We start from the raw sequence: 26619 nt of genomic DNA on the forward strand, positions 1-26619 counted from the left end.
TGGTTACAAGCTACTTGCTAGTAGCTAAGTGGCATTAACATGTGCAGTAGCCAGGTTAACATCTATAATAACTGCTGGGGGCATTTTTATTCAGCCAATCAGAAAAGGTCTGCTTAAAGAAGCGAGTGGCTTTAAAAGGGGAGGAGCTAAAAACGTTGCGGTTGAACTGAGAGGCTGCATTTAATTTTGTTTTCTTTTTAAATCTATTTGTTGACTAAAAACAAAAACGTTTTCGGTAGAAATAAATAGAATTTCATGCCACACACCCCACAGTTTCAGTCAGTGATGGTACACTGGAACAGTATACAAGGTGAATGTTGGATGAATAAGAAACAGAATGTTGGCATCAGTTAACTCTTCTGTGGTTGTCCGTCCATCCATCCATCCATCCATCCATCCTTCCTTCCTTCCTTCCTTCCTTATAGTTTTCCTCTGCAGTAGCTTTGTGTCTCTTAGTTGGAGAACCCTGCTCATTATTGAAGTTTCATAGTGACTGGTGGAGGCGTACAAATGTATAAAATTCATGGAAAAACCAACCTCACTCTGTTCCACCAGAACCGCTTCAGTCTGCCTCGGCATTGATTCTGTAGGTCTCTCTTGCGTTGCTGGAGTGATGAGACACCTTTCCTCCAAAGGATACTCCTTATGTGTCATTTTGATAGTGATGGAAAGCTCCCATGTGTGTTGAGTTCTGGTGATGAGAAAGCCGTGACATCATTTTCATAATTACCAAACCATTCGGAGACCTCTTGTGTCCCCTCGATGAGTCCTGAAAAAGACCATTTCCAACAGGATAGAAAAGGTTCATCAGAGGATCAAGGTGATCACCCGGAACAACTGTGTATTGATTCGCGCTGACCCTCACTCTAAAGGAGGGCATCGAGGGTGCTCAAACAGAGCAACAGATCTTCCTGAGAGGAGGGGTCAAGGATTTTCCTTTAATTATTATCCGCCTGCACACTGCACTCTTTGTTTAGGCTCATCCTGAACGTTTAATACATGCTCTGTTTATCCATGCACAGATTACATGGCTGTATTTATCAGCTTCTGATTCATATATATATATATATATATATATATATATATATATATATATATATATATATATATATATATATATATATATATATATATATATATACATATTCCATGCTTGGTTTGTTTTCCTGCAGGAAATTCACTCTATCTTGCTTCATCGCAGCCTGCTGCTGTTCTTTTGTACTTTTAGCTCACTTCGTTGTGTTTCATGTCTTTATTCCCACATTTCTCTTTGTGAAAATTGTTAGTTTCATTATATTTAATATGGCCCATTTGTCCTCTCCTTATTTGCTATATTCCTTTTTTTTTAGCTCAGGGTTTTGAGCTTTAATGATTCCCACTGGGAGTATTAAAGTTTGATCGCATTTTAACTTCTCTTTTGAGATCAGCGGGTGGAACTCAATTCGTAACTTTATGTGGTTTTCTGACGCCGCTTTATAGACTCTTTGTCCTCTATCAACCTGGCAATCGCGCATACACGTACGCAGCAACACCACGCTGCTCCTCCTACACAGAGAAGTGAAGCCATACTTACATTTCCAGAGATTTTTTTCACTGTCTCTATGTCTGTTTTTTTTTTTCTTTTAAGGCATTAATCCAGCTACAGAAAGCTACTTAGAAATCCAATGAGCTGCTGCTCCACTTCTTCATTCTTTTATTAGGCTATCACAGCAGGAAATGGAAAGTGGCAGGTGGACATCCATAAATGAGATTTGCGACCACTAAAAATGAGCCTCGGGAATCTGATTCACAAACACGCCGAAACTGCAAATAAAATGTGAGCGAAACTCGCAAATAAGCTCATCACGGGCCCTTGTATCTTCTTTTATGTGTGAAGGCGCTGTGTGCAGCTGTGGTGTCCTCTGATGTGCTGCAGACCATGGCGCTCGTGTTCAGCGGGGCAGATGTTATGTGCGCCACCGGGGATCCAACCTACTCCACCCCGTACCTCTTGGCTCAGCGCGCTGGCCAGAAGCTGCAGATGGAGTTCCTGCACCAGAACAAACTGTGCGGTAAGCAACTTTGTTACTGTCTCCTCTCACTTTGAAGCATCCGAAAAGCGCGTTTCCGCTGCGCATACTCGTTTTGCTTCATTAACGAAGGCAACGGGAGTTGTACTCGGAAACTTTTCCGTGGTCAGTGTTCAACACAGTTGAGGTGCCAAGGCAACAGAAAGAATAACTCATGTATTCTTTTGGCCGAGTTAAAAAAAAAAAAAAGAAAAGAAAAAAGCTGACACGTTCTCATAAATCTGTGAAAAGGCCTTTAAACCAGGTGTGCAAGTTGGACTTTTACAACCATCAGCACCACATATATTCTGCCCCTATCCCTTCTACTTTAACAAGCCAATCATGTTTAAAGCCCATACTCACCGCTGTGCCGCCACGTTCATAAAAGCACAGAGGGAGTTTTTATTTTTTCCCTCCCTCTCCGCCGTGAATAGGAAATAAAGACAGAAAAACCCACAAATATGAAGCTGGTGAGTTTTAAGTTAAAAGTTCTCTCTCCCTTTTTCTCTTTCTCCATCTCTCCCTCTGTCTACTTCCCCCCCTGCACCCACCTTTTGTAATACCCACCTAATGTCCCCGGTTTGGAGGCACGCCACAGATGTGCTGTGTCGTGTGGCTTCCTCGTGATGGATGTGGGGTTTTTTTCTTCTCTTTTTTTGCCGATGTTGAGGACGTATTAAATTAGAAGCGCGAGCCGGGCTGCTGTTGGCTGAGGCAGGTGAGGGAGACTTTCGCGGGGACTGTAGTTTACATAATGTATGCGCTGCATCTGTGTGCACTTGCCGGCACCGAGCCTGTTAGGGACTCTCTAATTGCTAGCGTGGGTCACCTGGTTACTGTGGCAACGGCCATTACTTGGAGGTGTGCTGGCGAAGCGCGCAAGCGGACGGGCAGATAAATGCGCGCGCATTCTTGCGGCACGCTTCAGACGTACTGTCGATCTGAAACGTGTAGAAAGGCCACGTCTGTGTGCTCATTATGTGCCTGCGAGTTGCAGGGCTTCATCATTAACAGATAGATGTGTATGAACAGAGTTTTCCTGTCTGAATAAACTGAACATCTATTGTGGACAAGCAGGTCCAGGGCCAGGGAGGCTACTGAAAACCAAAAATATGACTCCTGCAGACTGACTCTATTCTTTGGCTGTAACGGAGGGAACAATCACCACTGCAGCACTTTGGAAATTAGATCTAAATGACAGAGACAAGGAAAGTGCTCCTAAACGTAAAGTTTAGCCAGAACAGAGACCTTAAGGATGACTAAATGTCTCTATATATGTGAAACTGGCAACATGGTACCACAATCTTTTCTTAATATCCTGAAATAGCAGCTCAGTATCCCCTGAAATTACATTTATATTTGACAGTTCTGCAGCCACATGATTTATGTTCAATACCAACTTTCAGTACCAATGTAGGAAGCAGTGTGCCTTTTATTTAGTAAGGCAGAAAGTACAGATGTGGAGGCTGTGGTGGTTAGGTGGCTCTTTGCAGGAGATCAAAGTTTAGATCGTATCTCAGCCCAGCAGTTAGGCTTGGTGTCAATTTGCATACTTCTTGCATCTTGTACTTGATGCAAAATAAACTCACACTTGTGTAGCGTGAGAATTTTAGCCTTAGGCTGTATTTAAAAGATGGACATGAGAACAGTTTTTCAATATAAATGCCACCTTCTCAGTATTTTACAATCAGAAGTGAGGAACAAGGACACTGCATATGTTACGGTATGGTTTAATCACAAAGTCTGCTCAACCCAAAAAACTCGAGTGGGTATTATACAAAATAAATTTTATATGGCTTGAAACTAGTAATCTCAGTGTCCATCTAATGCTACAGTCACACCAGAGAAAACTGTGGTTGGAGATTGCAGCATGATCAGAATTACAGCGACTGTGTGCAGTGAACTTGTGATCTTATTGCCTGTCGGTCTGTTTATCAGTCAGATTGTGATGTAAGTGGGTCAAGCTGGGGATTGAATGCAATCCGTTAGTGACAAATCTGTGAAAATTGCAGATCTGTTGCTGTCGACATACGCAAAAGCAGCTCCTGACATTCACACTTCAACCAGAACCTCATAGATTTAGAAACTCAGAAATTCCTCCAGAAATAGTGACGTCGTTTCTGCAAGATGGAGATTTTACTGCAAAGTGATGTAGACAACCCTGCTTTTATATAGGAATATAACCAGTATACAACCAGATGGCAACCAGTTGAGTCCACTGAGCTGTTACGCTCATTGGAACGGACTGACTCAGATTGATTCCAGTGTTTGTGTTGACTGTTTATAGATTTAATGGCGAATAAAATTGTTTACAATTAAATTCTGCCTGTTCAAGTCAGACTGCCTCGCTGGGAACCACCTGTGCAGTCACTTTGTGATTGAAGGTGCTGCACATTCAACCTCTGGACAACCAGTTGTGGCAGCTATTTGTAGTTGGTCACAAGGAGGTTGGCAACCTGTGTTATTTTAGTGTGGATGGACTTTTATGTAGGCTTTACGATTTTAGCAGAGCGTGTAGCCTCTCACTGCACACATTGCTCAGTTTTTTCGCAGTGAAGATGACAGCATCCACACACCCACCCATCCACCCATCCGTCCACCCATCCATCCATCCATCCATCCATCCATCCATCCATCCATCCATCCATCCATCCATCCACCCACCCATCCATCCACCCATCCGTCCATCCATCCATCCATCCATCCATCCATCCACACACCCATCCATCCACCCATCCATCCACCCATCCATCCATCCATCCATCCATCCATCCATCCACCCACCCATCCATCCATCCATCCATCCATCCATCCATCCACCCACCCACCCATCCATCCATCCATCCATCCATCCATCCATCCTCTTCTACAATTCAGGTTTGCAGGTGGGTTGGAGACTATCTCAGCTGCCATAGGGTGAGAAGCAGTCTACACCCTGGACAGGTTGGCAGTCGCAAATCTAACACAGATATACAACCATTCACACTCACACATTTGGACAATTTAGAATCACCAGTTAACCTAACCCCACTAACTGCATGTCTTTGGACGGTGGGAGGAAGCTGGAGTACCCGGAGAGAACCCACATAGACACACGGCGAACAATAATGCAGAAATGTGATGTGAGACGAATTCTAGTTGTTGATTTTTATTTTTTTGAATCATAATCACTACCATTGTAGTGAGATCTTAGGTTTATATGGAGCTTTGTATCGTGCATGTGTTTGGTTCTGCTTTTGATTTCAATTTGGCTCACTATGGATGTAGCCAGCGACGCTGCGGGACTGGGACCTCTTTGTGACGATCTGCTGTACATATGCAGTCCGCAGACAGGCTGGAAATGTCAAATAAGTGAGAGACAGACTTGCATTAAGGTAGATTTAGTAAAACGAACTACAGCCACGATCAAACATGTTTTTCATCATGGTTGCACAGGTGCCTACAGGTACTAAAGATTCCAAATAAAAGGCCGAGAGAGGAGACTGTCCTGCTGTTTTATGTGATGGAAAGAAAAATAAATAGTTGTGCTGTGAAAAGATTAAACCTCACCACAAAATGTGTCCGGACTCCCTCTTCTGACATTTTCCTACTGTTGGACGCATTGTCAGATCGCACAAAGCTGCAGAAAGCAGTGTCTGCATTGTTTTTGTGCGTGTGGGCCCCCAGAGTTTGCAGGCAGACTCGTGAAAATTTTGATTAAACAGAAAATGAACTTTTTCATTTGTTGTGTGCAGCGTTATGTCTGGCAGATTCCGGGAACAATTCAATACCCACATGACACCATCCCTACTGTATAGCATGGAGTTGACAGAGGGAGGAATAAAAGGAGAAACACAGCAGCCAATATTGAGGGCAAAACTGAGTTCAGAGCGAGTTTGGAGTTTGAAAAGACCTCAGCCTTACAGTTGAATTTTCCAGCAGGATAACGATTGAACACATGCAAGGACAGATATAGGTATTTTAAGCATTTGCAGAAGCAAACCACTATGTCTGGCTGTGAGCAAATTTCTTTTTTCTGCCCGTTTGCTTATCTTGTAAAACCCAAATTCACATAAAGAGTGACCTTCAGGCCTTTATTCGACCACCACGTCGTGCTGTAAACCAGACAAACGCGGCCTATTTCAAAACTCGCTATCCCCGTGGTGTCAGACTGGAATGAGCCAGCAATAAACAGGCACCCTGAAGAATTCTTTCTCCTAACAACTAAACTCCAAATCGGACTGCCTCTTGGTGTGTGTGTAAAACATCGCCGCTGTCTCCGTTCACAGTGTGAATTGCGCTCCCAGTTTGTGAAAATAAGAATAGGGACAAACCCTCTATTATCCCAGGATGCGGTGAAGCCCCCCAAAAGCCAAAAACCAAAGCTGCAAGCCCCGCTTTTCCCAAAACCGTCTCCACACTCTGCTGCCCCCATGGCGGCTAATTTGTAGCCCCAGTGTTCGGACATCTGCTGATAGCAGATAGCATGGCCACTTCATTAGCTTCCTTTCTCTGCGTGTTTGTAAGGAGGGGGCCTCCACGGACCTCATTCTCATGCTCGCACCTGCTCGCCTCAAAGCACCTCGGGACACTGTAGGAGCACGTTCCTGTGCACATTACCATCCCGGATTCTATTAAAAAGCCAATGGTAGCTTTCCGTGGCAGTGTCTCTTCACATTTTAGGAACTCCCCGAGGGCAGCTTCGTTGATGCCTCTATTCCTTATAGTCAAAGGCTTTCCCTGTGATGATTTCTTGTATATTTCTAAGTTCCTGTATAAACTTCATGTCTGGTGTATCTCTACCTCCAAGGAGACCTTTATAGATGAAATTGTTAGATATAATTTATAGCAGCAGTAGTCGGTGTCGAAACCTCTACAGCGATTTAAGTCATTCTTGATTGAAAAGTCACATGGGGGTGTTATCGTAATATTGTGTGCCATCTTTTGTGTTTGAAGGGCAGTGCAACTGTATGTCCATCTATAACCCATTAATGCCAGGTATTTTATATTTGATGCTTGAGTTTTTGAGACTTCTACATCTGATGTAGTGGTGCAATATTTAGGCCCATGGCTTAAATAGAAGACATGGAGGACTGGTTTGGCCAATCAAGTCTTGTGAGACCAGGAAGAACATTCAGCATAACAAGTTGTTAGTGTTTATTGCATGTTCTTCTGCATTATTCATGAATATAAGACGTGATGTGTGTGGCTGGTCTTATAAGTAAAAGAGGCTGAAAAGAAGGTCCGTGGCGTCTCCAGGCAGAATCTGAGTCACTACGTTTTTACATGGACAGCAAGATCCAACAGTGAGGCATCAGCGGGGAGTGACTCGTGATTTTTGACAGAACACTTGTCAAAAAGAGAAAAGGCTTTGTGGTCACGGCAGATGGTCACCCCTCTCTGAGGGGTTAAAAGGGAGTTTTTCCTTCCCACTGTCGCCAAGTCCTTACTCCTAGGGAGTCATTCATTGACAAATGTTGCTTTGTTGAGCTAGTGAGGACACAGAAACAACCAAGCCAGAGTTTGAACAAGTAACCTTCTTACTGTGAGGTGACAGTGCCGTAAGACGTCATCAGGGTGAGCCGATCCCAACAAACTAAATGTGGGATGATGTGGGACACGTTAACAATGCTGGGAGGTGGTCAGATATATTATATTTGAATGCATCTTTGGGTTTCAGTAAGGCTATAGCATTAGATAAGCTAACCTTGACTCACAAAATAATAAAAAGCCTTCCTATTATGTGCATTAGGTAAAAGTCAGCCTTTAAAATAGCGCATGTCCTGCAGAACCAGTCAAAATAATGGGACTCTGTCTCCAGATACAGGACAGGGGAGAAGAAGTGCTGTGCAGTCTCACATACAGAGGGACATCTGGTTTCCCAAAATGTCAATTTTAGAAGGATTTAAGTTGCATGTTGTTCTTTGTTTATTTGACCCCAGTTGAACCAGAGGGTGTCCTGTATCTGGTGCTTGGTACAGAAAGTGTTCAAATGCAGTGTCGTGGCTGCCGTGAGACTAAAGGGAAGATGTCAGAAGACTGAGTCTCAATTATAGAAGACTGCAGTGAAAGAGTGGTTGGTGTCTGCAAAGATTTCAGGTTTCAGATTGGGCTGCAGCTTTCTTACAATTTTTAAAATGACGTGTATTTGATCTTACTGAACAGACAGTGTTTTCACTTAGAGAGTGCATGTTTTTATTCATATTTCCACACCGACTGTGGGCCTAAATTTCATTTAAAGTGATATTAGAAAGGTCTTAAAAAGCATTACGTGTAACTTGTTTAAGCCTGAAAGAGCAATTTGACCGGTTATAGAAATATTAGATAATACAGCTGTTAAAGCAGCTCCTCCAGCAGATAATATCAGTGCAAAGCGTGGCATAAAGAAAAGCCTGCTCTCCTCAGGACTGCAGCACTTCTCTGTAAACGCAAAACCCCTGCCATCTGAACTATTTGTAAAATGCTAAACCCCATAAAAATTGTACAAATGTTGGCTTTAAGCTCACAGTTTTAACGAAACGACTTGCACATCTTGTTGCGTAACACCCGCCCTGCTAGGCATCAGCTAATGCCTACAACTGTGAGGAGAACAATGTAAACATGTAAATAGTGTTTTATGGAGGCTCTTCACTCCACCCAGGAGGCCGTTGTACTGTGAAACCGAGCCGTACAGCAATGCCTCTTACTTTTGGCATCATTCCACTCCTTAAATGACACACCATGGATTTGGAGGCAAAGAAGTTTTATTGTTGTCGCCCTAGCGTCCCTGATGCCCTGAATCTTGCGTCACATTAAAAATTTATCTGGCAGACTTTTCAGTGTGGGTAATAAAAGGAACACTCACGCACACACACACACACACACACACATATATATATATATATATATATATATATATATATATATATATATAGAGACACTAAATCAAACTCGCGTCTCTATTTCACCCCGTTGTTAGCTTCAATGCAAGACTGGCAGGTTTTTTTTTCTGTCCTTGTTGACATTGTTTATGTTTTCGACCAGTTCCCTCTGACTGTACGCAGGGCAGTAAGAGGGTTAGGAGGTCGCAAAAAGCTGCTCAGTGTTTGGGTAAATTAAGTTTCTTTTTCTTTAATCCTAAGAATGACTATAAGTTTATACACTGAGGAAACCTCTGGCTCTTTTTATCTTTAGCTGACTTAGGCGTTCCTTTACGCTCTTCCCGCACGTGTCCTGTATTTGTGTTATCGCTTACCTCATTGCTCTGTGCGCGCGTTTGTGTAGGTGTGTGCGTGCATGTGTGTGACCGAGCTCCTCTGATTACCCCACTGTCCACTGCTTGTTGGGGACCACTTTGTGACCGTTGCCGTGGGCGACCAGATGGCTAATTGAGCACTCTGTCATGTCACCTCCCTTCACAGGGGACTGAGCCAATCGGCGCAGGCCAGACTTCTCAGCTGCCGCCCCCACAGACATCACAGTCCCATCTTAACAGAGTCCAGCTTTAGGGGCCCAGAGGGGTTGTTTAGAAAGCTCACAAAGGGAGCCTTGTTACAACTGATACCACATCAAGCCACTGGCTTATTTACATTTTGTCAATCTGAATGGTCGACAGTGGAAAATGTGTGCATGTGCGTCCGCGTATGTGTGTGCGTAGACTCACTTCCCTGCAATTTGACTGCGAAAATCATATTCCGTGTATTTATGATGCCGTAATTGGCAGACATATCCTCTGTTAGATTCACAGCTAGATTACAGATGCTGCTAACTAACTTGGCACGGCATTCCTTGGCATCACATCAAAAGTATATTACTTGTTACGAATAGCCAAGAAAAAAGGCCTGTGTCCTGCAGAAATGATGCTGCTGCTGTTGGGATGTTGCTTTATACGAGCTCGGCTGTAAATGGATGAAGGATGACGTGCATTTGTGAGCTGTTTTTCAATGTAATTTTCCCTTGAAGTCTTCATTGATATTTACTTGATAAACTTGGCCAGAATCACAGTTATGTAAAGAAAAAATGCCAAAACTGATGGATGTTTATTAATTAAATCATTGATGGATTATTAATTAGCATTAAAACTTTTTTATACTTCTTATATTTTGTTTTTTTTTTAATAACTTGCTAAAGATTAATTTGGCTATTGCAGCTGATGTTAGTGCTGAATAATGTAGTAGCTACAAAGGTGATGTAGTTCTTGCCTATTGACCAACAACAATCCATCCAAGTTCAAATGGAGCATTTGGATTTAATAAGTGGATTTTGTACTGAAGGCTAATTTTTAAACATGCTATTCAGGGTGGGAACTACTTCTTCTTGGACTCTTTTGTGTACCCTATGATGCATCATGGCCCCGAGAACCATAATTATATAGATATGCATCTGGCTGGGGGCCCATTTAGCTCACCTGGTCGAGGCTCAACAAGGCTCAACACAGTGGCCTGGTTTAAGTCTTGACTGGGACCCTTTTGCTGCATGTCTTCTCCCACACCCATCGTTCCACCTTCCTGTCTAATTTTAACTGTCCAATCACATAAAAATGAAAAAATGCCCCTCTGTGTATTTTGTCAGCTCCTTCAGTTAAAAACACAATGAAAATTCTCTGAATTTTTAATATTCTTTTGACTTTTATCCCCGTATTAGATCTTTGAGCCTTTAAAGCATGCAAATGCCCCTGTGAAGTCTGAGCGTGTAGGTTTTCTCCTATTCAGAAATGATACTTTTCACACCTACGAGTCTGCAGGGGTCATAAATGTCGTCATCAGAGGGTGAACATGAGGCTCCGTGCAGACGTTGTGTAGTACGTCTATAAGGACTCTGCACTGCAGAGGCACCGACAACACGTGGTTCCTGCACGCAGACTGCCAAACAGAGTAATAACAACAACTTACTCAACCATGGTGTCTGAGGCTCTCCAGACGGGAGCATAATCCCAGCCTTAATGCAAACTGTATGACGTGAACAAAGCAGCAGCTGCAGAGACTTGCAGGAAAAGGGAGGTTTGATTTCCTACTTCTATAGAAAAATGAACATAGACATTATGACTGAGGGAACACACGAGCATTATTAAGTGGACAAAAATAAGCTGAACGGATATTAAGTCATAATGTTTTTCTTGTTTTGTATTCACCTTTAAGGCAGAGTTTGATCTGTTCTTATATCTCTCTAACATTGGCTAACAGTTTGCTAATAAGATGCTGCAGTAACACAGGCCCAGAGACTCCTCGATGACCCCCTGATAACCGCTCGTCTCCAGGGGGGAAAATGCGTATTCCCTTACCAGTTGCGCGTTTGCTTGCTGTCGCTGCACAAAAACTGGCATATTAGAAGAGGTGTATAGTGCTGCACTAAAAAACCTCTTTGCAATTGGTTTGGTCACCAGCAGATTACCACAGTGTCAGTGTTTCCATGGAAGATGCCAATTAGTCTGTTATTACTCACCAACTATTTGCTATATGGTTGTGAGACTGTAAAGAGAGCAATGAAAACTGCGAATGGACGCACCATTAATTTTCAAAATAAAAGCCGTGGCTTTTGAAACCTATTGGTTTCAGTGGTCTTCAGTGTCACTGTGTTTAGTTTTGTCCACATTTTGCCACGTTTTTATCAATTTTTGCTACCACTTGGTGATCAGGTAGCAATTGTTTGTGAAGGACTTGGCAGCTTCTAAACAAATAACGCGCTACAATAAGAATGCACTACTGACCAAAACATTCGTAAGGTGGTTTTCCTGTCCAGTACCCTGCTTGCAAGTGATTACATCTAGCAGTAGCCTAAGTTTGTTTCTTATTCACATTTCTTTGTGTATTTCTAATAGGTTGCTTGTTTGTTTTAATATGAGAAAAACATATTTTTTATGTTTTGATATGTTTTTATGCCTTTAGAACCCTTTGAACCTTTACGTTTGACATGGATTTGAAATTGCAATATATATACTGTCCTTATTTGTGTTTGAGTCTATAATTACATTTCAGTTTTTAGAGATTCATGGCTTGTTCTCTTCTTGGTTTCTTTGCACCACTGAAACAATTTTGGACAGTAAAAAAAATGCTTTCTATAGAGACGTATGATTTTTGCTGTAGTTCTTAAATGCTCTGTAAGTTGGGCTTCTAAATCCTTTTTTATTACGTGCTTACTTGATAGTTTACTTCAAAGCAAAGAGTATTAATGCACATTTGAACACAATTAGCTCGTCTGACATAATGAAACTACACACATAACGATGTTCAGAATAAGCTTTCTTGTTAAATTAACTGGCTGTTTTTTCGCTGGGGAACGATACGCCGTCCTGAGAAGAGGCATTAGTGGTGTTACTAAAGGGTAGAAATGTCACTTCAATCAAAAGTGGTTTCAATTAAAGTTATTTTACCTTGCTTGATGAGGGAGCTGGAGGTAGTGAAGATAAAATCTGTAAGATATTTCCAAGGCTTTGGCAGAAAATTGAACCCCAGAATTGAAGCTAATTGAATTTGAGAATGATAAGGTTGAATGTGGGGAGCTCTTGAAGTTTGCGAGAAAAAGAGAGAAAAATGAGTGACTTCTAATTTTAATGGACAAAGATGAAGCGAGGACACAGTGTAGAAATTATTCGGGTTTTTTTAACAGATACAGCACGTGGAGGACTCTGCCACGAAGTGCTCTCACAATGCTGCGTCTTTGACTTTGTCACATGGTCACTCTCTTTCAATGTCATGAATAAATAAACACCAACTTGTATAATCACTTTTTATGCTGCTTGTGAAAAAAAAGAAGATAATACTGTGCTGCTTTATTGATGCCCACGGGAAAATGCTTTCCATATGTAGGTCAGTGCACGAGTTCAAGAACAGCAATTGTGAAGCCAGTGGGGATTCATTGTCTTGCTTATGGGTCCTTCAGTAGTGTGAAAGCCTCCCAGAGCTGGATCGGGGATTCACATATTCGGCTTGAAGGACAGACTTTTCAGTCAGGTATTTTATACGGATGACACTGGGAGAGAAAGCTCGAATCACGCGTGGGATTGGTGTTATTTTAATCTAAAACACTTTCCACATCCCAAATCTGAACAGCAAAATGAGATCTCAGCAGTGATTGGCATGCACTGGAGGCTGGTGTTAGGGGATCTGTTAGAATATCAGCTAATGCAAGCAGTGATTGTCATGTTAGCGTGTGTAGTGGAGCCACTGTACTATGGTTAGAGGGCAGACGCATCACCTTGTTGCCCCTTTCAGCAAATGTTCTTTGCAAGTGAATTATTTACTGAGTGGAATTCTACAGGAGAGAGATCACAAAGTTATTGAATACAGTATAAAAAATTACCCCAGAAAACAGCTTTGGGTGCACTCGGTTATTTTCCCATTGCCGATAACTTCGTCTATTTATGTGATTTTGCATATCGTATGATTGTTAAACCAATTTAAATGCTCACTTATTACGTTAAAACAATTCTTAAAAGCTGCAGTAGGCAGAGATCTAGAAAAGCTGAACCAACCGAAAGCACCACTGGACAGGAAATGGCATTTGCACTACAAATTAGGCCACACTCTCACTGGGCCACACTAGAGACTGGTTCGCGACCCACTGTAAACCTTTCCCTGACCGGTTGGTGAGTGGTTGCTGGAGGTTGCTGGCTATTGGTAGATAAATTTGTTTGCAAAGAGGTATACAGTGGTCTACCAAAAAACCTCTTTGCAACTGGGTTGGTTGCTAGTGGATTTCTGCAGTTAGCCATAGTGTGCATATGTCAACTACTAACCAAAAATGGGGAACAGTCGCCTCAAAGTAAGCTTTTAAAATTTGTTGACTCCAGCGGTAAGTCAAAAGTTTTGTTCAAAGGGGAACATTTCCCATTTCTGGACTGTCCTGCACTTCTTGCAGTTTAACCACCACTTGGCAAGTGGTTGGAGAATGTTTGGCATTTTGCATGCAGAATACAGACAACCACGGCAACTTGCTAGTGATCAAAGCAATTACTAGGTTTTTGGTGCAGCGATATATATATCTTTGTGACCAATTGTACTGGCTGAATACCAGCAACCTACAACAACCAGGAGTTCAAACCCTAATCTCTCAGGTGAAAATGTCATTGGCTTTACTCCATTGCACCACAGCTTCTTACTTAATACTTCATCCCTCTGGGCCTCTACTTCACCTGATCTGATCTCTCTCCGGATACTTGAATAAAAGTAATAAGTAACTATTATTTTTTTCTCCAATGTTGCTTAAAAAATCTGATTACTCCAGCTTTAATTTTGCTTTGCATCCCTTGAGAAAAAGGTAACATAAATGGCAGTAAAGGAATGAATGAATAGACGGGTGCCATTACATTCTTTGAGGAAAACCATTTCTTTGCTCATGTGTTCCTCCTCTGCTTCCCTTGTAGCTTTCCCTCGACTGGACCAATGGTCAGAGAACGCCTGCCTGCCTGAGGCTTCCATCTTCATGGACGGTTTCCTCTACATCTCATCTTCATCTACCAAGGCGACGTTGGACCGTCGCGGTAGGGATGGTGAGTCAAAATGGCACTTTTGCAAATCACAGGCAAGTCCAATCCATCCATCAGTCCATTTGTAAGCAATATAAGCTGCATGTTTGTCAGAGGTCTCCTCCAGTTAAGCGCTGATCGATCAATCAGTGTCAGTCTGTCAGCTGTCAAACTGCCAATCGTTTAATCTGTACAGCAAGCAGTCACAGTCACAACGATCAATGAATTTGTCTTTCAAACGAGTTCTTCCTCGTCCTCTGGGAGGTCTTGTCAGACACAAGTATGTTAGATGAATCATCAGTGAATGCACTACGGAAGCACGGAGCAAATCTGACAAAAAACTACAACAAAAAAACTAATTAAAGAAAGAATTTTAGCACAAATCCGTTGGAAATGTACCTGAGATGCCTTCTCCAAAACTTCAAATTTCTCTTTCTTTTGTCTTCCAAGCGAGTTTAAAACTTTTAATCAGCTTCCATTTCTCACCCAACTCATCAGCTGCTGCTGAACCTCCTGCTCTGCAGTGGTCCCACTTCTCCAAACAGCTGGAGCATTTCTAGGGCCCATGGGTAATTAGGAGAAGGAGCCAGCTTTGGGTAATGCCTCTGGGGAAGGGGGTTATTGGGAAGGTGGAGGAGTGGGACGAGGGATGGGGGAGAAACACTACCTGCCACTTGAATGAGCTAAATCTCCTTCATGTTCAGCATGATCTACCTCCATTTCCATTATCCCACACATGCACTGCTCTCATTGGCGGTTGTACATGCTGGCTAATGAACAGGGCTGAGGTCTGGGGAAATTGCCTCTTAGAGAAAATTGTGGAAAATTTAGCCGAGTATCTCTCGAAAAATCTCATTATCCGCACAAATGAAATTCATTTTCATTTCATTTGTTAAAGGATAATTCCAGTGTAATGCAACTTGACTCTTAATTTCATAGTTTTTGGCCAAAATTTGTATTAGCCATAATAACGTGGTTACTCACTGAGGAAATTGGGAACAAGGTGATTTCATTGCAAAAGAAAAAAGCTCGACAAGAAACCAGAATGATCAAATGACCAGTTTTGAAGTGTATCTGAAAGGGGGAAAAAAAGTCAGATTAATTCATTTTTTTTATATTCTGGTCATGTTGTATCAACAGAATGAAACTAGAAAAACTGAATTTACAAATTATTATTATTTTTTATTCATGCCTTGTTCTTCATGTTTTTCATTAAAATAGAAATGAAAGCAAATGAAATGGTTAAATGTTATTCTGTAACGCTATAGAGCAGGGACGGGGAACTTGTTCTGCAGGTTTTAGCACACCTGAATCAAATGATTAGTTCATTACCAGGCCTCTGGAGAACTTCAAGACATGCTGAGGAGGTCATTTAGCAATTTAAATGAGCTGTGTTGGATCAAGGACACATCTAAAACCTGCAGGACACCGGCCCTCGAGGCCTGGAGTTCCCCCACCCCTGCTATAGAGCCTTCTACGCATTACACATAAGGCCATGTCCACACTAATACATTTTCGTTTGAAAACGCATCTTTTTCTCTCCGTTTTGGCCCTCCGTCCACACTGAGACGGCGTTTTCACTCAAGGAAAATGCAGCGTTTTGAAAACGCTCTCCAAAGCAGATACATTTGAAAACGCAGTTTTCGCCTCGCAGTGTGGACAGCGAACCCGGAGCCTTTTCGAAAACGATGACACATTTTAGTCATGTGATGCAGTCATGTGACCAATTAAACTAAGATAGCAGAGGGCATTATACAGCAGTTGTTTTGTTTGCTCTGAATCTTGACAGCCTTGTTAAAGATTAATATCAGTCTGTACATGCGTCAGATAGCTTTTCTTCAAATTCTTTAATTCTCACTTGCTTTTGCAACTTTGTACTTTTGTGTTACTCGCAGCAACAACTCCACCTCATTGTTAGAAAATTTAAAAAACTGTGCTTTTCCTCGACATTTTGCTGTGACGTTTCAAAGAGCCGGAAAGTAAATAAACGGCAGACAGAAATGAGGCAGGTAAATGCGCAGTACTGGAATGTAAGTGTTTTCGGACATTTCAATGTGGACGCACAACTCTGTGAAAACGACTGAAAACGATAGGGTGGATGCGGAAAACACTGTTTTCAAATTTATCCTAGCTAGTGTGGACGTAGCCTAAATTAGCTGCTCAGCTATGGATATGCGTGCTATGAGGCTCCCGGTGCACAGTTTCTGTGCTGATGTTAATGCCAGACGAGGTTTGGAATGAAGGTGGAGCAGTAGCTACTGTTACTCATTGTGCACCTCAGGAGTTGGTGAGCACATCTACATTCACAATAAATGACCTACCAGAATAGGTCATTACTGAATGTTGGTGGACCTGTATCTGATGAAAATATAAAATGTTAAGTTGTTGTAATAACAAGATAATTTTTAAACTGCATTGTACTGTCATCTTAGTAAGAAGTCATAAATAACCACCCCAAGCTGTTTAATATTGGCTGGTGTTGTTTACGTGAATGCTTTGCCAAAAAATACATTGATGTGTCTGCAGAGCAGTGAGAGTGGCTCTAGACTGTAGTGGTTAACACGTTGGCTTGGTAAGCAAACGGTCACTGGCTCGATCTACCCGCTGTAGCCATCTTGAAAGTAACTTTAGTTAAGTATATCTTAAGGTTACAGTCTCTGCTCGAGGCCATACCACCCTGAGCATGCCCAATGGTTGGTACTTGGATGGTCGCTTGCCTGGGAAGTAGAGCCGGTCATCTATCCAGTACCTGCTCCAGTCTACATGCTGAAGTATCCTTGGGCGTACTTTGACATGAATGCTGAGTTGCCCCTGATGTATCCATCAGAGGTTGTGTGTGTGCGAATATTAGATGAGGTGCTTGGATATAGAAAGAAAAGCACTTGTATGAATGTGACTGAGTGAAGGAGGCTTGTAGTAAAAAAAGCGCTTTGAGTGCTCTGTTAGCGTAGAAAAATACTATATAGTTACCACTCCATTTACCATCTTGTATCCTAATATAAAAGCCGAGATGGAACGTGAGTACATGGGTTGTTGTTCCACATACAGCGGGTGTTTCAGACAGAGTACTACAGGTGCCCATTTTTGTTGGTCACTGTCGTGCATTTTATACCACTTGCAGTCGCCGCGCCATCTCCTCAGATAAGTGCTTGTGATATTTCCTCCAATAAATACCTTGTTATTTCATCAATTATAGAAAACCACGCAGACACGGCTTTTGTGCTTTAATGGTGCTTTAACTGCAGCTGCTGAAAAATTCAGAGGGGTTGGGTTCAAAACTCGGTGTGTTCCAACTTCTTCAATCACAAGGAAACGCTGTCAGGACTTTGCGAGCGCAGAGGGGTGAGGTATTTTTGAATGTGCTCTCCTGGATGTCTTTTGCTCGCAGGCTAATGGTTTGATGGTCTATAGATGCACCAAAGTCCTTAATAATTCATACAGTAGCTTGTGCTCATGGCTTAATAAAAGCACTCTGCCACAGTGTCTTAAACTTCACCTTCTTTTTTTGGCTTGGAGAGAGCTCTAGTGAGCTGTTGTGCTTCCACTGATGGGAACTAGTATGTGTAAATTAATTTGGCAAGCAGTTTTGGTAATGCCTTTGAAAAGGTGGCTGGGGGGCGAGGACCAGTGTGCTGGCCCACAGTAATGAAATAAAATACAACGCCTGCTTTGCATTTGGCAGCATGTTAAGTCAAGACACTGCTGCTAATATAGATTAGGGTTAGAAAAACAAATTTCCTTGTTTAATTTAACAGCGCTCCACCGTCCTTGGCAGCGTGGCACCACTTTACCTCCCGCTTCCTGTTGTGTTTGAGCTCGGCTTCATATCTGGTTTGTACAGTTGATTCCAGCGTCAATTAAGTCCTCCCCCTTCGAACGGGCCGAGCGGTGACTCATGCTACTCCCACACTGAAGAGCATGCACTTCTCCGTGTGCGCTCGTGTGAGTCCTTTGAGGGGAAAGCGAGACAGTTAGTGTCTGAAATGGTGAGTGGCAGCAAGGAAATGGCATCCTCAATTTTGTTTGATTAGTTTTGTCTTTTCCCTCATCAGCAGTGCTCTGTTTTTTTCCCTTTCCCCAGCAACACTAGCTCAGAAGAGAAGAGAGAAGAGACAGATGTGGAATTACATTTTACTGAGGACAGAAATCTGTGTGGACAATTCAGTTACTTGCAGCTACAAAGTTAGAGTCGGGTTTTTGATAGTGAACCAAATCTTCTTTGTGGTTTATGGTAAAAATTTGCTTTCAAAGACTGCTTAAATAATTACAATTTCTAAGTAGTCACATTTATACTGCTCTGTTTTTATTTCACGAGCACTAGACAAAGCCCATTGAAACAATTTGTCTTAATCTAATGTACTTTTTGGGGTGTCTGTGTTTATGTAACCGCGCCTCCTGCCTAAATGAGTAAGCAGTGCTGTTGCTAAAGCCAGAAATACATGGCAGATAGTGTGTATTTTTTTCCCTTTATCTTATGCCATATCTGTCCATTCCTCCCTGTAATGAAGTGGGCTGTAATTCTGGCACAGACAGATCGTTCAGATCCCTTCAGTTTCTCGATTTCCATTTCCAGCCCCCCTGACAAGCTGTCCAGCAGATGTCTTCATCACAGATATTTTAGTCTGATGGCAAGATAGACAGAAGATTGGTGGAAGGGGTAGAGGTGGGAGAGTGAGCGAGGGAAGAGGTTGATTCAGTGGAAGAGGGGCACAGCCGGCTATTTCGATGCATACTGAAATGGGTGCCTGCGCCGCGTCGATAAAAAGTTTCGGGGGACTTTTTGAGTAAATCTGGGCGAGCGCGGTTAAAAATAAAACTTGATACACATTCAGAGTTAAAACTTTTGAGTAAACTTGTTATTCTTTAAATGCGGCCCATTCAGTCAATGAACAATAAGACAGTTTAAATGCCACATTCACTGGCTGATTTGTCTAATCAGCCTGCTCATCGTGCGCTCTTGGAGCATTTAGCACATTTCACAAATTGCTGTAGTGAGAGAGGAGGTGAAGGGAAAAGGAGCAGCAAAAGGAGAAACTGAGGTTCCACATAGTAGATTTCCTCTGGAAAACACTATGCGGGGAGAGCTTTTAGTGTATAAGCTAATTGGCCCAATTTAGCGGGTGCAGGCTTGTACCACGCTTGGCTTCCGCTAGGCGTTGTCTCTGGCGGCTGGTTGTGGACTCCTGCGGAGAACGGCTGGGCCGCAGGGCCGTTGCTGTGTGTGGGGAACAGCTGGCAATGGACGCAGCTGCTTGATTGTAAATCAAGCACCATTGTTCCTGCTATTGCGCTGGTGCTTGTGTGGAAGCTAGTGGTATCCCACCCGCTAAGGAAATGCCGAACCACAAACAAAGAGGGAAGATAGATGCACATGATTGGGTGATGTGCAGATATTTGATAAAGCTAGTTTCCTGGGGGAATATCTTCAAGGGATCCAAAGGCATTCACTGCTGTGTTAGGAAGTAACTTGTGCCACACATTTTTAACACAGTTGCATTCAAGTGATTGAAACTCATTGTAGTTATTTACAGAGACCATGCCAGTATGGCACTGAAATGGCAGCATCACATGTCCTGCATCTAGAGTACAACTTCCTTGCCTGGTTTTATAGACATTCGTCTACTTTGTGTGTCTTCTGTCTTATCCATAATCCATCAAATCAAACATTCATTCCCAATTCAAGCCCGAAGAAGATCAGTACTGATGTCTCCAATTAGATTTTTTTAATTCTTGACTTGTGACACCTTGTGGCTGCCCCCCTTTCTATGATCTCCTCGACGTGTTAAGGCTGTATGTGAGAATCTGTACCTGTGGTTTTGCTGCCCATTATTAGGATAATTCTTCTAAAAGTGGTAGAGTAGGGAGCCCACTCATGTGTCCACTCTGATTAGACTCAGGATCCCACAGCAATTTGCTTCCTGGATTCACAGTGGGACTTTTAGTGTCTTTGTCCTTGGACGAAGAGGAAATTAAAAATGTTTTCTTTGTGTCCTCGGCATAGATGGAAGGTTTTGAACATGTCTGTTCAGGGAGATTGGATCTAGATGCCACAAATGGCAGCGTCACAATGATATCCATTAATATTCCTAATATCCAGGTCTGCTCGTTTGCATATTTCAAAGGCATTGTAACTTTTTATGACCTTGATGAGAGGTTTTGGACCTCTCCGGCATGTTAACCTTCAATAAAAATCAATATCTAAGAGTTATTTTAAACAAAAAAAGCACACCATTTTGAGTTTGAATTTTCATATTGCACCACGTTTCTTTCTGCACCTCCAACAGCAAAATTTCCACCTTACAACTGTTACTCACGGTCTACTATTTCAGCTACAGGAGTAAAATAAAACCACTATTATTTGATTGTTTTGGCTGCCCAGATCAAGTTTTCATTTTCCTGGAAGATTAGCTAGAATTGCATAGTGAAAACAAGGCTTTAAGCAACCAATCCAAACACTCATTTTGTCATTATTCTATAGCCAATTCATTGCACAACCAACATTTACTTTGTTATCATGCCTTGATGGCTGCCTGTTGTCAGTTTAATATGTTTTAAATGTGTAGTTGTTATGGGGGATTATAATGAGACATCTGCAGCAATACCAAATGAATAGTATAAAATATATATGCATTAGTTATGGAAAAATGGGTAAACACACCTTATGGCAGCTGTAAATTTCTAATCGCACGCAGTTTCTTATACTTTATAGTACTGTGTTTGTGTCTTGAGCCACCCATCATCTCTTTATATTCTCACCAAAATGGGAAATTTGTGCAGCAATTTCTTGGGAAATGTGCAAACATGCATATGTAAATATATCATATAAGGGAAACTAGAATTTGTACAATTCAAACGAGCTTGTCGATGAGCTTCAACACAGCCTGAGCTCTTATGCAAGCTTTCGTGTCATTTCTTACAAGAAAGTTTGAAGGACTTTCAAAAATCGTATTTATTTTATGTTTTTCTATCCAGCTATGCTGAATGTACTTTTCTGTGTTCATATTTCCATCAATTTTGACAAGATCTCTAACGCCAGTGGCTTACACGCAGGCCAACCGTGACAGAGCCTCCACCGTGTTTTACAGATGGCTGTAGGTGCTTACTGTTGTACAGCTCTGCTGACCTCCTCTGTACATATAAATATGATCTAAACCAAAGTTTAAAATTTGGTTTCATACCTCTATCAGACCTGTTGCTGCTGATTTTCGGCACACGTTTTATATAGCTTGGCATACCTCAGGCATACCTCTCCCTGTTTCCCTTCTTTAACAATGGCTTCTTGACAGCCAGCCTTCCACTGAGACCCGTTCTGATGAGGCTTCAGTGAACAGTAGACGAATCAACCGAGGGGCCAGATGCCTGTCTCACGTCCTGTGTCAGGTCTTTGCTCGAATATTTTCCTATTTCTTAAGGACATGACTTTCAGATACTATTCAACTGCTGAAGATTGGTTTTAGGCTTTGGACTTCTGCTTTTGTCTTCCACTTGGAGGTGACACAGCACGCCATGCTGAGATATGTCAAGTTTTCACAAACAGCTCTTTTGCAATCCCTTCTTAATGCAAAATACCGTTTTATGCCTCTCAAACTGTTATCTGTAGTATTTTCATAAATTCATCTAAAGAAATACGAATGTGGGAATTATACTTGCACAATGAAAATAAAGGGCGATTCTATTCCATGTGTTTTTGCAACAGACTGCTAGTAACATAGTGCCTAAATCGTCTGTTGTGTGTAGACACAATGCCGGTTCATCCCTTGAGTTATGAGTTGTTTTATGCTTGAATGATTCACAGGTCAGTGTTAAGCAAGACTGAGTGAAAAAGGAGCTGAAACTTTAAAAACCTTCAGAAAGCCTAAAGAACTCTTACTGTAGACCATGTTCAAAAATTACAACAAAGTCTGACTCCGAGGAAGCAAAATCTAGAGAAATGAGAGGATATTTAAGACGTTCAAGGTGCTGTATGGAGTGTCCACGTGAACGCTTACCCTCTGTCGAGGCCCAGATTCCCAGGTTTAGGAGCAATTCCTATATGGAAGAGATATGCCATTCTTTTACTGGTTTTCACATGTCAGCATCTCCTCCTGTAACCTTGTCCGTTAAGCCTGCAACACAAAGAAGATTAAAAAAAACAAACAAACCCATTTCTTGTTTGATGATCAATTTTTTTTTTGTTTTGACAATTTGAAGTTTTTCCTTCGTAAAGACATTTAACCAAAAAAAACAAAACAAAACCTGAACGTCTGCACTAAATTTGTAATTGGACTGAACGACATTCAGCAGATGTCGAGACATTGAATGTGAACCCCAAATGTCAGCCTGGTGATTGTGGCGTAAAATTTGATGGGAATCTGCAAATTCATGAGAGTTCAGCCTGTTCAACAAAGTTCCAGGGGGCAAAAGTGAAGTGAGGGTGATTTAAAAAATAATGCCATGAAAACTTGTTTATTTATTAGTTAGCCTCATGTAAAATGCAGTAAACTGAACCGTGACAGCACCAAATAGGTACCACCTTTGCCTTTTAAACAACACCAGATCCTCCTGGGTATATTTTATACATATATCTTACAGATAACAACATTAACTTACTGAGCAGTATGATTTATAAGAGCAGCACAGTACTGCGTGCCATGTTTAGTAGTACTTTCGTCCATACATGACCTAAACTCCCACATAACCACCACATGAACCATTACAAAGACACTTAAAAAAAAAAAATTACCAACATGCCACGTTCCTGCGAGCTCATGATGGCACCTGACTTCAGTTCAGAAAACAAGTGTGCCTTTTAAGAGGATGATTGTGCTAAAGGTTTCACGTGGTACAAAGGAAACTTTTCGGCTAATAAGCTATTAGGGACAGGACAGAGAGAAGGAAGGGCGAAATTACAGAGGCAGTGTAGCACGAAACAACGACTTAGCTATTCTCTGTTAAGAAATGATGGACATGACATTTTCTGCAAAACCTTAGTGATTCAGGGACACATTTGAAGCGAAAGTGAAGTGCATGGCAATCTTTTCCGTCACCAAGACAACACTGTGTCCTGTCAGATAGATTGGACTGGTAATGGCTTTAAATACCAGAGTGTCTCTGTTTCTCTCTGTCCTTCCAGCCTCTCCCTCTGTATGTGTCTCTGTATATGTATATACGTGTGTGTGTGTGTGTGTGTGTGTGTGTGTGTGTGTGTGTGTGTGTGTGTGTGTGTGTGTGTGTGTGTGTGTGTGTGTCCTACATACAAATAGAAATTGGTCGCTTTCAAATGGAGATGATGAATCTTTAGCTGTTGGAATAACTCTTTTCTTGGAAGTGAAGTGGGGTCAAAAGAAAAGTATTTTTTAATGCCACAGCAAGCAGTTAGGTATTAGTCACTGCATTTTTAAAGCTGTTTACAGAATTGTGTCCAAATAGTTTTTTTTCTTAGACAAAAGACACAAAGAAAAGTCAGAAAGAGCCACAAAGAGAGGCAGTGCAAGGGTGAATAGAGCAAAACTGACATCCTCCTTTTCCCATGCTTATCACATCCTTTTTCTTTTAACAGCCAGTTGTAGACACTTCCTTTTTATTGGAACTATATCTGTTCCTTCAGAAACATCACACACAGTTGGCAGTGGAATGCACAATTAGCATATTCATGAGATGAATACAGTGGAAACTTTGGAGTCGCAAGCGACAGGGGGTGTGGGGTGGGAAGCTGTTTGTGTGTGCGTGTGCGTGCGTGTGTGTGAGTGAGTGTGTATGTTTGTTGCGGAACAAAAAAGCAGATGGCACGGTGACTTTGAAAATCCAAAATTAGGTATGTTTTCATGAACTTCATGCTCATTGGCTATGTAAATCGCACAGTCAGACAGTCATGAAAGACAATGTTGTGTGTGTTTTCCAGCTTTTCCTCTGAGATCATGTTTGTTGATTGAAATCTGCTTGCTGCTTGGAGTCTCTTAACAGTTCTAATTTTGAGAGTGTGTACATCTTTGCGTGCATGCGTTTGTGCGTATGCCCTCACATGCTGTGTATATTATATTTTATTGAAACTGACGTGCGGTCTTCTTAAATAACTGCCACGTGGACGCAGATCTGGCTTTGAACAGTGAGATGTTCCTCACGCCATGCCAGAACTACTTTTGATCATTTAAAAATGGAGACCACAGTCTTTCTGCCCAATTTGGACTCAACTTACATCATTTCTGAAAGGCTTTTTAAAATGTTGTGCTTTAACCACAGAGGACTCTCATGGATGCAGGGAAGGAGGACATGCAGAGGGTTGGTGTGACACAATGGTAGGATGAGACGGAGGCAGGTGATCCTCTGAGGTGACCCCTAAGGAGAGCAGCAGAAAGACGATTTATTTAACTTGAGCAGAATAGCTTTGCTTGAATCACAGTATTACTGGGTCTTGGTGCAGCTGCTCAGTTCCTCCAGTGCCTGAAAAAAGCCACTTCAGGCTCCTTTAACTTAACTTTCTTCTTATTGGCTGCCTCCCAAAAACAGAAGGTCTGATCAGCAGGTGGGTGGGGCATATGTGCTGACAACCACAACATGCACATCAGATGATGGTGTAAGGATATCCACTTGTAGGTGGTGTGGTACCATTATCTGACTAGTTTGGTTTATGAGTTAATTGCACACAAAGAGAGCGTATGCAGGCGACATGTGACATTTACTCATCTGCTGCAGTTTGTCTGTGAAAACTGCAATAACGTCTAATCTCTGAACTTTTAAACAGTTTTTTTGAAAGTGTTGTTTCGGCTTGCAGAGAGTCATTAGCTGAGTTAAATAAGGTTCGAGTGGTGCTAATTGTCCCGAAGCCAATCACTCAGATTACTGCCTCTAATTAATGGCTTTTTCTGACTTTACAAACAATAGACAGTTTATCCAGTTCTATCAAAATGCAAATGTACATTTTACAGTAGAGATAATAAACATATTGAGGTCAAATAAGAGTCCAAGCTACACATTTATCTCAAGGTGGAATCAAGTTTGTGTGTGAAATATATCTCCAAAGATAATGAAGATTATATTGTTATAAGTACAGTTGTGTTATGCATATTGTGTGTGTGTTTTTTGTTATTAAACAAACACATTCATCCTCTTACTTTGTTTGCTTGGATCAGAAGCATCCATTGGCTACCAAATGGCCAGTGCTAGCAAACCTCAGGTGGACAAAGACGTGGTCCCCGTACCTTTGTAATACCATGTTTTCCAGGTCTTTATTATTTACTGAGATAAAGCGGGAAAAGCCTTACCACTATAGAGTGATTTAATTACTGTATTTCAAAGTGAAAGTAAATTAATTAAATAAGTCATTTTTAACATGTTAGCCTACTTTTGTAACATAAAGTAAAATCACTGTAAAACTTTAGCAAGTTAAGTAAAGCACCGCAGTGTTTCTCAAACTCAGTGAATGATGTTGATTGATTTCAGCTCTAATCATATTTATATACAAAAAATAAACAGATAAATACATTATTCAGCCAACAATAAAGACTTAATGTGTTTATGATGTTGAATTTTTCAATCTTCAGTCTTGGTGAGGGCCTTTCCTGCTTTGGGACCTGATCAATAGTCAGTTGACTGCTGAGCTCACCTGACTATTGATCAGGTGAAGTCAATAGTCAGTATAACTTTTTCACATCAGGCATGTGACTTATAGCAGCAAGTGCACAGTTGGGGGAAGTTTTGTCAATGATGACTGTTTCATCAGGTTGTTTGCATTAACACCACTGGCACCATGAACTGGCTCATGAAGATCATACTGTTGTGGCCACAGCAATGGTGACTGTTCAGAAACATTACACGGTCCCACCTAGAAGCTCATTATTTAGTTTAGGTAGTGATGGATGAGCAACAGTTAAAAGCATCAGGCATAGATCAGAATATTGTAATGTATATGCAGACAAACCCCTTAACAGTATATGATAAAATAGCTAAGGCCCCAGCCAACCGCATGGTAACCACTGGTCGCTAGGGAAAAATGTGCGTTCCCTGACCAGTTGGCGAGTGGTTGCAGGAGGCTGCTTGCTGCCGGTAGGTGCAGTTGACTGCAAAAAGTTACATGGTGTGGCACAGAAAACTGTTGCTTGTGTTCACCAGCTTGTCTGCAAAACCTTGCTAACCAACTCCTGAATGGTACTGAAACGTGAAGTGGCAACTGTT

At 41.7% G+C, this 26619-nt stretch overlaps 1 protein-coding gene across 3 annotated transcripts in view; it reads left to right on the top strand.

Annotated features, from left to right (window-relative positions):
* arap2 (ArfGAP with RhoGAP domain, ankyrin repeat and PH domain 2) overlaps nucleotides 1-26619 on the top strand; it is a 166904-nt gene that overhangs the window by 87884 nt on the left and 52401 nt on the right. For all 3 annotated transcript variants that reach the window (XM_026162146.1, XM_026162148.1, XM_026162149.1), the window contains exons 13-14: nucleotides 1877-2051; nucleotides 14368-14493. In XM_026162146.1, coding sequence (XP_026017931.1) covers nucleotides 1877-2051; nucleotides 14368-14493 — 301 coding nt within the window. The remainder of the gene's footprint in view (nucleotides 1-1876; nucleotides 2052-14367; nucleotides 14494-26619) is intronic.

This window comes from Astatotilapia calliptera, chromosome 3 (assembly GCF_900246225.1).
Source record: "Astatotilapia calliptera chromosome 3, fAstCal1.2, whole genome shotgun sequence".
In the NCBI taxonomy this organism is placed as follows: Eukaryota; Metazoa; Chordata; class Actinopteri; order Cichliformes; family Cichlidae; genus Astatotilapia; species Astatotilapia calliptera.